Here is a 12,620-nt window from a genome sequence, read left to right on the forward strand (position 1 = left end):
TCAATGAAATCATCAACTTGACTCAAGATAGTTTGTGGAACCCCTGGTCTTGCTAAGATATATCACTGAGATCTATCTGCTCAGTCTGTTTTGATATTCACAAAGTTTTTCAAAAGTCAAAAAGATCAATTTTTTAGAATAGGAGATAGAAACCCACATTTTAGGTAATGCTTTCACAAAAATTGATAAAGAGTGTCATAGCTCGTCCTGCATCATTAAACCAAGCTTATAGATCTCTTGCTCACTTATCTGGTGAACAGGAAGTCAGTAAAGATAATGCTTCAGTTGATGGTGTGAATCCAGCTCCAAAAAGAAGACGCAGAACTGTTTTTTCAGATGCTTTGAATAAAGGGCCATCTTTTGATGATTTTGTTAGTGGTAAAGCTGCTGATTTCAACATTGATCCAATTGAAGCTGCAAGAGTCGATCCAAAAGCACGAATCCCAAGTTGGTTAAGAGTCCCAATCCCAAAAGGTGAATCCTTCCATAATTTGAAGAAAGATGTTAGAGAATTGAAATTAGCTACTGTTTGTGAAGAGGCCAAATGTCCAAATATTGGTGAATGTTGGGGTGGTAAAAAGTCAGAAGCTACTGCAACTATCATGCTTTTAGGTGATACATGTACCAGAGGTTGCAGATTCTGTTCGGTGAAGACTAATAGAAAACCTGCTGCTCCAGACCCAATGGAACCGGAAAATACTGCTGAAGCTATTTCAAGATGGGGGTTAGGTTATGTTGTTTTAACCACTGTTGATCGTGATGATTTGATTGATGGTGGTTCAAATCATTTAGCTGAAACGGTTCGTAGAATAAAGCAAAAAGCTCCTCAAATTTTAGTTGAAGTGTTGAGTGGTGATTTTAGAGGTGATTTGGAAATGGTGAAGATATTAGCAAGCTCAGGCTTAGATGTTTATGCACACAATGTTGAAACTGTTGAAGCATTAACACCACACGTTAGAGATAGAAGAGCTACATTCCGTCAAAGTTTGGCTGTTTTAAATACGGCTAAAGAAACAAACCCAGACCTCATAACAAAGACTTCAATCATGTTGGGTCTTGGTGAAACGGATGAACAAATCATGGATGCATTGAAAGAGTTGAGAGCTATAAATTGTGATGTTGTTACATTTGGACAATATATGAGACCAACAAGACGTCACATGAAAGTTGCAGAATACGTTAAGCCAGAAAAATTCGATTATTGGAAACAAGTTGCTTTAGATATGGGCTTCTTATACTGTGCTAGTGGACCATTAGTTAGATCTTCGTACAAAGCTGGTGAAGCTTTCATTGAAAATGTATTAAGAAAAAGGGGCAATAACCAAGTCAACACTGACTCAATTCAAAGCCACACTGTAACTACCAACATATGAGCAAATCAATTTTTTTAGAAGGGGATATATTATTTAGGGGCCATTAAAAACATATAAAGTAATGCATATTTTTTTGGGATTGTCGTAAGAAAAAAGCGGATGATCTATTTACAACAAAAAGCTATCATTAATAACGTTCTTTTTAACTTATTTATCCACTTCTTTTAAAAGGTTGGTATATTTATATCCAATGTCTCCCTGTCATTATTGTCTATAGGATCAGCACCTTCGAAAATACATCTGAAATCAACCAGGAATGGGATTATCACTTCACTGGCAATGTTCAAAGTAGGTGAAAACACAATACACAAATTCCTCAAATTCATTTTATTCGACTCTTGATTTTCAATGACTTCATTCAGGAATTTGAAAAGAACATAAAGGAGTGATTGGTTCACTTCTGGAAGCTTTTGAGTAATGGTTTTAAAGTTCAGTGAAAGTTGACTTGGGTCTGTTTTCTGATTGTACGCGTCTCTAAACTCAGGATAAAACTTTCTTGTCAAGATACTGCTTGGTAATTCTCTCAAGTATAATTTCAAAAGACCAGCAATTGAATTGATGTCTGGTTTTGGATCCATCTCATTGAAATCAATATCGTGCTGCTTATCAAAATCCTCACGAAGTTGTTTAATTAATGAAGCCGAACCATTTAATCTGAACAACCCCTCTTGGAAAATAGCACCAGAACTTATCAAGAATGACAAGCATCTATAGATTATACTTGGAACTTCACGGCCATATAGCGTGTTGCTTGATAATTTGAAAGAATCGGAAATCTCACTATGGAACACTTTTTCAGTGGAATTTTCATTCAACAAATTCATACTCTGAAGACTTTTCTCGATATTAGATCCTGATTGTTCCTTTTGGAGAGAAGTCTCTTGTTCATGTTGGTTCTGTTGTTGCTGTTGTTGTTGAACTTTGAAAGCCTCCATTTCCTCGTTGAAAGCTTTTTTGCTGAATGGGAAGAAACTTCTTTTCTTGTTACGCTTACTTTCTTTGGCTAATTCTTCTAATTCATCATAATCATCTCCTCTAGTTGTGGCACGAGATGGTGAATGTAGTGTTGAGGTTGGTGAGGGTAATGGATCTTGGTTTATTATGGTTTGTGAAGAAATACTTGAGGAATCAGCAGAATAAGTTGAAGCAGCAGATGACTCTTCAACAAATTGAACAAGCACATTAACCCAAAGATCCCTTTCTTGATCAGTTTCAGCACAGAAAATATGCTTTGAGTAGGATGTTGATTTGATATTTTTCTTTGGTTCCATAACAGCAAATGCATGTCTATAAGATGTTTTATCATCTGTCGGTTTGACGTTATCAGGTTGTCTACCTATTTGAGACCCACTTAACTTGATAATTTCCAATAATGGGCCATCCCTAGCATCAAAAACATTCAAAAATGGTCCATCAACTTGGCAATATCTTGCCTTCCAGTTATTTCCCAAACCTTTGGAGCGACGCAAGAGGTAACCATCTTTTAAAACCTCTGTATTGGACTCATCAACTAAGTTAACCACATCTTGGGACATGAATCTTGATATTTTGTAAGCAGCATCTAATGGCAAGTGAGGTATGGTGAACAATGTGGAAAAGTAATCTCTTAGTCTAAGTCTTCTGAGATCGACTTTAACAGGGATATTTGATAAAAATAATGCCTTTTCAGGGACTGGCGGTAATGAAAATGAATTGATTAGAGGCCTTATCTGAGTGTCCAGCATAACTATACTTGATAACGTCTTCTTGAATCTCCACATTTCAACACCAGTTTGACGATCACATGCAGCAATTACAACATGAGGATCATCAGATTTCTTTGATAAGTTACCACATATTGTACTGATGACATCAGTTCTAATGGTAGATAGTTCAGTTGGGCTCACAAACAATGGTACATCAGATGGAAATCTTTGATGCTTGACGTTTTGTTCAGGTGTTCCAACTTGACTGACACCTTGACCATTATAACTTCCACCAAGCCCATTGTGGTTTTGATAAATCTGTTGATGTTGGAAGTCACCTTCATATGGGTCGTAAAGGTTGGACTTTGGTAATTGCGCGTTGAACTTGTTGTCTAATGGAGATGAAGGAGCACTGCTGTTCAATGAAGTTGCAGCGTATGGTGATGCAGTAGAAACAATGGTGACTCCACTAGCCATTGGGCTTCCTTGAGATTGTTGTACAGGCTGAAAAGCTAAGCTGGTCTGAGAGGAGTTTCCAATTTTTCTGCTGTCACTTATTGATCTTGAGGTTGTGACAGGTGAAGATTGTGTTTGTGATGTTTCAGATATTGATGGAGTTAAATGAGATAAAGATGATACACTTTTTAATGGTGATGTGGAGTTCTGTATTCTACCTTTGTATGGAGACGATTGATTGGTAGTCAGCAAATTCTTCTTTGGCGATTCAGATCTTGGTTCGGGTGTGGCAGAGTAAGCTGAGCTTTCCCTTGAGACTTCAATTGGTGTTTTCAAAACGTCAGATTCAACCTTCAAATGTGAATTATCTTTATATTTATCATCATCATTCAACGTACTATCATCTTGTGCCTGTGTAAGTGTTGTGTTCCCAGTGTCAAACGTACTTTTCAATGGGCTTGGTTTTGCTCTATTTGCAGATCTTGGTGGAGGTGATAACTCTGTTAGCTTAGTATTGGCACCTTCATCGACTTCTTTAACTTCTTCTTTTCGATTTTCTATTCCATCCCCAGAACTGTTTTTATTCTTCAAAGCCTGTTGAAGTTCATAAACTTCATTTTTCAAATGATTAATGATTTGTGTTTGTTCTGAAACTTTTGCCTTCAGTTCCCTGTTTTCCTTTACCAATCCTTCAAGCCTAACTGGTGATTTTGATGGAGATCTTAGAACGTCTTGTGATCGTGGAGTTGAGTTCAGTAATGCATCATCATTATGCTCAAATGAAAATTCTGAGAACCCTGACTGTACGGATATTCTATTTGATGTTTCAGTCATTTTTATGCTTGTCTTCTCTTAATAGTAGTAGTGCAGACTGTATTTCTTCTATCAAAATATCTCAGCTATTTCACTATGGTAATGACCTGAAAATTTTTGTCAAAATAATAAATTCTGATGTATATTTTCAAAGAAAAACAACCCTGAAGCAAAGAAACCCTTGTTTTATAATGAAAGAATTGTAATCGGTTTGAAGTTTCAGACCTTATTCAAATATACCACAAGTCCTTTGGGGGTCAATATCAAGTAACAGTGTCCCAACTTCGCTTTAATTGTCTCGATATGTGAGCTTTGTAAGATGATGATGCACCTATACGTTTCCTCATTTAAACGCGTTTTAGATTTTTTCCTTTGAATTTTGCCCCGAGATTATATAATATACGCGAATTTTCGCGACTCTTACAAGTACGAAACTCCATGCACTATTCTCATTTATTAAAATAAAATACAACCATCGATGGTGACATCAATTTGCAATTCCAGCCCCTTCATTCTCTTTAAACTGATCCCACAGCTTGATAATCTCATTCTTTTCGGCCTTTTCCCTTTCCAACTGTGTGTTTAGACCTTCAACCTCTCTTCTCAATCTTTCATTCTCAGATTCAGCTTTGTTAACCTTACTTTGCCATTTGTTTTCATAATTCTTTTTCAAAACTTGCACCTTTTGCTCGTGCTTCTTACTGTATTGGATATAAAGGTCTTCAGCTAGCTGCTGTAATCTCTTTTCGGTTTCCTTTTCAAATGAAAGTCTTTCGTTCTTTAATTTTTGAACTTGATCTTCTAAATCTTGACATCTAGCTTTTGAATCATTTATTTTCATCTTTAGATTTGAGACTCTAACATCTGAATCACTAAATTCCTCTTTAAGTGAAGAAAGTTCGTATTTGAGCAAGTCATGTTCTCTTTGAAGGGTATCTCTTTCCTCTCTTAGTTTGAATAGCTCGTTTGATTTTGAGCTCAATGATGATTGCACGCTACTCATTTCTTTATGGAATGATTCAAGTTCTGCTAAATGCTCGCCCTCCTGTTTTTGAAGTTCATCATCAAGCCTTTCAAGCTTCGAGTTCTTGGATTCAAGGGCATTTGAAGATTCAGCAATGGTTTCATTTAGTTGATTGATATGGTAATTTTTCTCTTCAACAAGTGATTGTAGGTTTTGAATTTCAGTTTTGGCTTGTTTTAATGCAAGGTCTAACTCTGTGACTTCTGCCTTTCTAACTGTCAAAATTTCATTGGCTTCATCTAAATCTGTACTGAGCTTGTTCACCAATGAAGTGTTTCCATTATTAGCAGCTTTCAATTCTTTAATGGTGTTTTGCAATGTGCTTATACCTGCTTGAGTACCATAAATTACATCTTGATGAAGTATTCCACGTTTTATCTCTTGATGCAACCTATCTTGAAGGTGATGGTTTTCAGCATCTTTTTCATTCAACTGGGAGTTCAACAATTCGATATTTTGGGTCAAGGCGTTCACTTGGCTTACCAATAAATCTTTTTCTTGCTCAAGACCACGTAAATTTAATTCTCCAGAGTTGAATTTTTCTGAAAATCCATTAATCATGTCTTCTTTTTCTTTTATGGTGGCTTCAGCAGCTGCCAATTTCCCAGTCAATTCAGACTTTTCATTATTGAGATTCTTGACTTCTGCCTCCAAAGCTGTGATTTCTTGTTGGAGGAAGTTTAATTGTTCTTGAACTGATTTCTTTTCTTTGGCATCAATCTCCAAGGTAAACGAAAGATGATGAATTTGTTTCTCATACTGATCAGAGCGTGATTTGAATTCTTTCTCTAATTCAGAATTGCCTTCTTTTTCTTTTCTTAAACTTTCAATTTCGATTGTCTTGTCCTTTATAGTATCATTGAGTTCTTTGACACGTTCCTTAAATTTTGTAATAACCAGTTGATGTCTTCCCAGTTTTTCCTCTTTAGCTCTGATAGTCAATTCCATATCTGAAATATCATTTTTGAAAACTTCAAATTCCGTCTTCAAAAGCTCATTTTCCTTTTTAATTTGCATTTTTTGCAATGAAATAGTATCAATTTCATCCTGTAATTGGAACAACTTATTTTTTGAAGAATTAATTTCTTCATTAAGCTCTAAGATTTTGACTGATTTTTCCTTAATGGTTTCTTCTAATTTACTGGACTCTTTTTTGAAATCTTCTTGAATTTCATGAACTTGAGCAATTGTGAAAAATGGCCTAGATTTTGGTGTTGATATACGAGCACTATGTTCATGAACAATATCATCTGGTAACTCATCAAGCTCGTCCAAACTCTCCAGGACGTTTTTGTTGTTTGTATCAACAATGGAGTTGTTGTGTTGGGATAATGGACTTTCAGGAGCAGCATAGCTATCATCAACTATTGGTGATTTAGAGGTATCGAGTAATAATCCAGATTCATCAACAACTCTGCTGCATTGTTCAGTTTTTGGACTTATAGCAATTGGTTCAGTCAAACGAGATGGTGTAATTGGTGTTTTTGAGCTTATACCTATTTGGACTTCATCAACTTGAGTTGGAATGACTTCAGATTCAACCTCCTTGAGATCAAATGCCTCGATTCTTGAAAGTTCTTCTGGTTCAACCGGATCACTGTTCAGTTCATTCAAATCTGACTTTAATTCTTCTTGATTCTCATTTGCTTGATCATCTAATGTACGATCCCCAAAGAGGGAAGATGGGTGCTCTGGAATCAAAAGTAGGTCATCATCATCATCAGCGGCAACAGCAAGATCTTGTGGATGTGTAGTCTTTTGGTGCTTGTGGTTGGATTGAGGTTCATCTGGTGAAGAACGACGTTTGTTACTTGATCTTTCTGGACTAGATGGTGTGGCTTCCAAGTTTAATAATGAATCGGTGGCCTTGTTTTCAATATCGAATGTCTTGAAATGGGTCTTAACAGGAGAAAAGTTTTCCTTACCACCTTTCACAGCTTTCAGTTGATCAATCAGTGACCTTTTAGTTTGGTTCATTGGACTAAAACCAATTGGACGGGAATTTAGCACATTTGGTCTTGGGGCAGTTAATGGTGCCCTTTGAGGAGTGTATGAAAAGCTAGCAACTTTTGAAGTACCAGGTTGAAAACTCTTACGACGGTTCTTTTTAGCAGTTAAACCATGCGGAATCTTTTCTAAGATATCTTCATCTTGATCCTCAGCGATTTGAAAAGGTTGGGCTTTTAATGGGGTGAATGTTTCTGGAGCATCAGACAAATGGTTCAGGTCTTGAATCTCCATGATTCAATGTTAATTGATTATAACTTTTTTGTTGCTGTGTTTGAAAAGGTTTTGTTAAAAGATCAAAACAAAGGGAAAAACATCACAACTTTTTCTGAGGCAGTCGTACTCCTTTCAAAATGTAAACAAAAACATTTATGTAACCACGGTAACCAACTGGTATATGCACTACTTTGATGATATTTTGGATTATTTTGCTTTCAAACACAATTAAACCCACCATTTAAAGCTGAGTAGGTTTGTGATAGTTTTGAAACCCTTTTTACTTTATTTTAATCATTAAGTTTTTGAATCTGTTTGAACTTTTTGCACATTTCAATGATATTTTAATCAAATGGTCACATGACTTTGCTGTCTAAACCGATTGCCACTGAAAAAGTATAAAAAGCAAATTGCAAATTCAACCAACTCCTTTAAAACATCAAGAGAAGCTGCAATTTAATCATTGAACCTCAATTTTAATTTAGTTTTGGTGATATCCATTGCGCCTTATTGTTCTGTGACTGTTTTAATTCGTTTTTTAGCAATCTCAGTATCGGAATTGTTGGACCAGGTTTCAAAGAAGGGTTTAGCGAAAAAAAAATAATTACTAGTCAAACATGTCAAATACAGAAGCCGTAAGTGCTCAGTCATATACAGGTCATATTGGGCCCAAATATTCACTGTACTAACATCTTTTGTTCAGGCACGTATATATGAGTCCATCATTGATGATGTTATAAATGATTCAAGACAAGATTTTGAGGACAGTGGTATTGATGAAGCTACATTGCAAGATTTAAGAACGGTATGTTTGAGAAATGATATTCTTTAACGCTTCTCTGGATACTAATTGACAAATAGATATGGCGTGATAACCTAACGCAGACGCGAGTTGCAAACTTTTCATGGGCTCCAGATGCTATTGTTAATAATGGATTATCCACAGACCCACAAAACATTACAGAAGCATCAAGTATTACAAGTGATGTTAAAAAGGAAAATTCGGCAGTACCAATCCCACAAGAGTCAACCACTGGTAACTTTGAACTAGAACTACAGGGTTCAAACGGTGATATTGCCAAATCCCTACAAAAACAAAAGGAGAATATAGAGAAAAAGGAAAGAACATTAGCTTCCTTGGATTCTGATGATATAAATTCTGATCTTGATGATTCTGACGAGGAAGATTTGGGCTCTGATGAAGATGGTGATGATGCAGAAGGTATGATTATTCTATGTTTGTATGAAAAAGTTTTGAGGGTTAAAAACAAATGGAAATGTAATTTAAAGGATGGTGTTGCTAATATAAATGGGAAAGATTACGCATTTGCAAAAGGTACTGGGGAATCCGAATGGTGAGTGTGAAGATATTCATTGAATTTTCATAAGCGTGGATAACAAAATAATTTGCAATATTTACCATGCTTTTATCTTTTTACTAATAAAATCAAATTTTCTAGATACACTCTCTGTAACCAGGATTTTTTTTCACCCTCTTTCCCTTGCCAGTCATGAATTCAATACATTGCTCTTCAAACTCGAGCTAGCACCTCTTGAAGAAACTGACATCTCATCTCTGCTTGATAACGTATATGAGCTTCACGCAGGCGCGATAAAAAAAAAGTTACCCCCAGATTAATGCGGTAGGGCCAGAAAAGGTAAACAAAGGTGAAACCACTGTTTACATCAAGAATTCTATTTAGCAACTCTTCCCATTGGCAAAAGAGTACACTAAATCTAAAGGGAATCTCAAGAAATCATACAATTTAAGAATCAGGCTCTACAATAATGAGTGAAGACGCTGACCTTTTATCAAACATCTTGTCAAATCTTGAGATTGGAGACTCAAGTGCTCAATCTATCAAACAATCAACAGAAGGTGATACTGACTCCTTGGAGAACTTCAAGAGCCAATTTATTGAATTTCTCTCAAATAATCCACACATTGTTACCAATTCAAAGTTTGTTCCAAGTGAGGAAAAGGCATTGATCATTTTATCACCTTTATCTGTTAAGCACTCGTTTGGTAGAACGTGGGTAACAAAAAGCTATGTATCAACAATTGTTGAAAGACCACAAAGATTGTTGGCCTGCTCACTTGGAATTGCTGCAGCTCTATCTATGTATCCCTCCAATTATACCCTACTTTCCTCTACAAAAAAATCACCATTGCATAGTCCTCATGTGTTGAAGATTCATGGTAAAAACTGGCCAGCAGATCTTGAGAAAATTTGCAAAGAAAGTGAAGCAAAACTTGCTAAAGGAGAAGTCGAAGTTCCAGCAGATTGGAATAGTGGTGACATTTACTTAACTAAGGATACTTTGGATGCAATCTCTGGTGTTATTGGATCTGTGGAGACTGCAGTTGATCACATTTTCAAGCAAGACGGTGAAACCCCAAAAAGGGCATTTGTTGCAATTAGACCACCAGGCCATCATAGTCATCCATGTGTTCCTTCTGGATTTTGTCTTTTGAATAACGCTCAGATTGCTATTGAATATGCTGCATCCTCCCATGATGTTACACATGCTGTTATTCTTGATATCGACCTCCATCATGGAGATGGTACACAGGACATCTGCTGGCAAAAAGCTGGATTTGAACCTGACTTTGGTGAATCTGCAGCAGGTTATGTTGATGAGGAAGATGATGGTATTAAAAAAGAAGCTAATGATCCAAAAGTTGGATATTTTTCATTACATGATGTAAATTCTTTCCCTACTGAATTGGGTTATGCAACTTCTGGAAACATTAAGAACGCATCAACGTGTATCATGGCCCATGATTTAGCTATTTGGAATGTTCATTTACAACCATATGATAAAGAAGAAGATTTTTATATTGCTTACCAAGAGAAATACACTCAACTGCTTAAAAAGGCAGATGAATATTTATCAAATGCTAAGTTAGATTATGAAAGAAGTAAATCAAAATCACATGGGAAGGAACCACACCCTCCATTCAAAGCTCTCGTTGTTATAAGTGCTGGTTTTGATGCTTCGGAATATGAAGTTCATACAATGCAACGTCATGGAGTCCATGTGCCAACTTCTTTCTACTCAAAATTCACATCAGATGCTGTTAAATTAGCAAACAAACATTCGAATGGTGTTTTACTTTCACTATTGGAGGGTGGGTACTCCGATGGAGCTCTAACATCTGGTGTTTTCTCTCATTTAATTGGTTTACAATGTCAAAAATGGGACCATGGCTGGGGGAATCAAGAAGTTGTTAAAGAATTAGTTAAAGGCTGTAAGCCAAAATGGACACCTTTGAAAACTCCAAATACTGACATTAAACAGTGGGCAAATCAAGTTTGTAAATTGGGAAGATCAATGTTACCTGAAGCTATTATACACCCTCCAGCTACAAGCACAAAGTCTTCCCCTGAAGTTCTAGAGACTCCAAGAAGTACAAGAGTGACTAGATCCCATTCAAAACTGCCAGCTCAGAAAATGGTTCCTGATGAAGTTGCAGTGCCTATTGATGATACAGAGCTTACTACACCAAAAGTCAAGAGTGCACCACTTGAAGAATCTACCCCAACTCCAATACCCAAAGAAGCTGCTGGAGCAGGTGAATTTAAACACAAGTTCATCAAAGTGGATGGTGAATGGAAAATTATAAGTCCAAATAAGGTAGAGCTTTAAGTTTTTTACAAACTAGTATCCAATAAATCGTTAATTTAAATTTGTTTATGTGTGTTTTTATTTTTTCCTGAATTGAAGTTTATGTGATCTGATCTTACTCCACTATTTTTAACGTACTGTTTTGGCCATCTTCTTGAAATTTGGTCTTGTATTCATCGAAAATTCTTTGCAACTCGTTCACGTAAAGCTCATGGTAGTAATCAACTTCAGTCTTTTTTGGACTTGGAAGAAATGGAACAGGTATTGGTTTCCCTGTAACAAGGGTAACTTCTTTTCTGAAGGGCAATAACCCAAAATCATAATTAAAGACACCCCTTGCATGGAAAAATGGGATTGTAAATCCAAAACTTTTTTTCAACCAGAGTTGCAGCTTTCTCCAATAGGAGTCCTCATCTGGTTCTAAGATATTGTATAGTTCATTTTCACCAAAACAATAACAAGGAACAAGTGATACATTTCCTGTTTCAAGAGCTAATTTGATGAATCCTTTTCTCTTTTGAAGTACAATCTCAGTAGATTCAGGTCTTGCTAATAAAGATTCTTGGGCGCCACCAACGACAATTGCTAAGGAGAATCCTTGCTTCAATATTTTGAGGGCATTATTACGACCTGCTGAAGTTATACCAAGGGCCAAAAGGTAATCTCTATAAAGTGGGATATAGAATTGGTTCAAAAGTGTCAATAAACATACTGGAATTCCAGGAAACAGCTTAGACCAATTAGCTCCGTCAGTTCCAATACCACCAAATCCACTCAAGGAAACAACACCATGGGGATGCAGGCCAAATATATATTTAGGACCAGTCTTTTGAAGCTTCTTGTAAGGTTTTTTATTGATTTTGAAAAGGTAACTCAAAGGTGGTGGCAATCTGTAATAATCATCTTTAATTTCCACTTCTGTGAAAGTTGGTTCTAAATTATGAGTCTTGAATAGCTTGACTGGATAATAATTGCAAAAATACTTCCAAACACTCAATTTTCTGAATCTCTCCGAATATCTTTTGGTGACCTGGCCATTTGAAGGTGTGCGATCTGTGAATAAGTAGAATAAATAAGGAACCGCAATCAACCAAAAGATGGGAATGGCTAATGAGATGAAGAAAATAGTAATGAAAACAGGAATTGAAATGGTATGCCACAAGACAGCAGCAGTTTGTAGTCTTCTTGGTAGAGGTGTAGATAATGGAGCGACTCTGACGTTTCCAATAGAGGATCCCCTTGTTCTTTTTGGATCTGCCTTCTTAAACACTCGACCATCATTTGGCACAACTATGTTCTTTTCAAGACTTGAAGCATCATTGTCTGGATTTTTTGAAGGGAACTCATCCTCGTCAGAAATTTGCGATAGCTCGTTACTCTCTAACAAGTCTTTTGCAGGCATCATGAATTGGTTTT

At 36.3% G+C, this 12,620-nt stretch overlaps 5 protein-coding genes across 5 annotated transcripts; 3 read left to right on the top strand and 2 right to left on the bottom strand.

The window, feature by feature from the left end:
* Positions 1–36: 36 nt before the first annotated feature.
* On the top strand, positions 37–1,373 carry LIP5 (lipoate synthase; the record flags this gene model as incomplete). Its single annotated transcript, XM_019180325.1, has 2 exons — positions 37–194; positions 261–1,373. The coding sequence occupies exons 1-2, from the start codon at positions 168–170 to the stop codon at positions 1,371–1,373; spliced, it is 1,140 nt and encodes a 379-aa protein (XP_019037560.1). The 5' UTR covers positions 37–167.
* A 164-nt stretch (positions 1,374–1,537) lies between these two features.
* Positions 1,538–4,348, bottom strand: BEM3 (GTPase-activating protein BEM3; the record flags this gene model as incomplete). The annotated part of the gene is made up of 1 exon (XM_019185075.1): positions 1,538–4,348. One exon carries the CDS (start codon positions 4,346–4,348, stop codon positions 1,538–1,540), a length of 2,811 nt encoding a protein of 936 aa, XP_019037561.1.
* Positions 4,349–8,191: 3,843 nt separating this feature from the next.
* Positions 8,192–8,933, top strand: TOA1 (transcription initiation factor IIA large subunit; the record flags this gene model as incomplete). Its single annotated transcript, XM_019183748.1, has 3 exons — positions 8,192–8,209; positions 8,278–8,379; positions 8,436–8,933. 3 exons carry the CDS (start codon positions 8,192–8,194, stop codon positions 8,931–8,933), a joined length of 618 nt encoding a protein of 205 aa, XP_019037562.1.
* Positions 8,934–9,461: 528 nt separating this feature from the next.
* On the top strand, positions 9,462–10,931 carry HOS3 (histone deacetylase; the record flags this gene model as incomplete). The annotated part of the gene is made up of 1 exon (XM_019180701.1): positions 9,462–10,931. A coding segment is annotated over one exon (1,470 nt), but the record flags the coding sequence as incomplete, so codon positions are not given.
* Positions 10,932–11,319: 388 nt separating this feature from the next.
* Positions 11,320–12,606, bottom strand: DGA1 (diacylglycerol O-acyltransferase; the record flags this gene model as incomplete). Its single annotated transcript, XM_019185889.1, has 2 exons — positions 11,320–12,416; positions 12,480–12,606. 2 exons carry the CDS (start codon positions 12,604–12,606, stop codon positions 11,320–11,322), a joined length of 1,224 nt encoding a protein of 407 aa, XP_019037564.1.
* Between the last annotated feature and the right edge of the window lie 14 nt (positions 12,607–12,620).

This window comes from Wickerhamomyces anomalus (assembly GCF_001661255.1).
Source record: "Wickerhamomyces anomalus NRRL Y-366-8 unplaced genomic scaffold WICANscaffold_5, whole genome shotgun sequence".
In the NCBI taxonomy this organism is placed as follows: Eukaryota; Fungi; Ascomycota; class Saccharomycetes; order Phaffomycetales; family Wickerhamomycetaceae; genus Hansenula; species Hansenula anomala.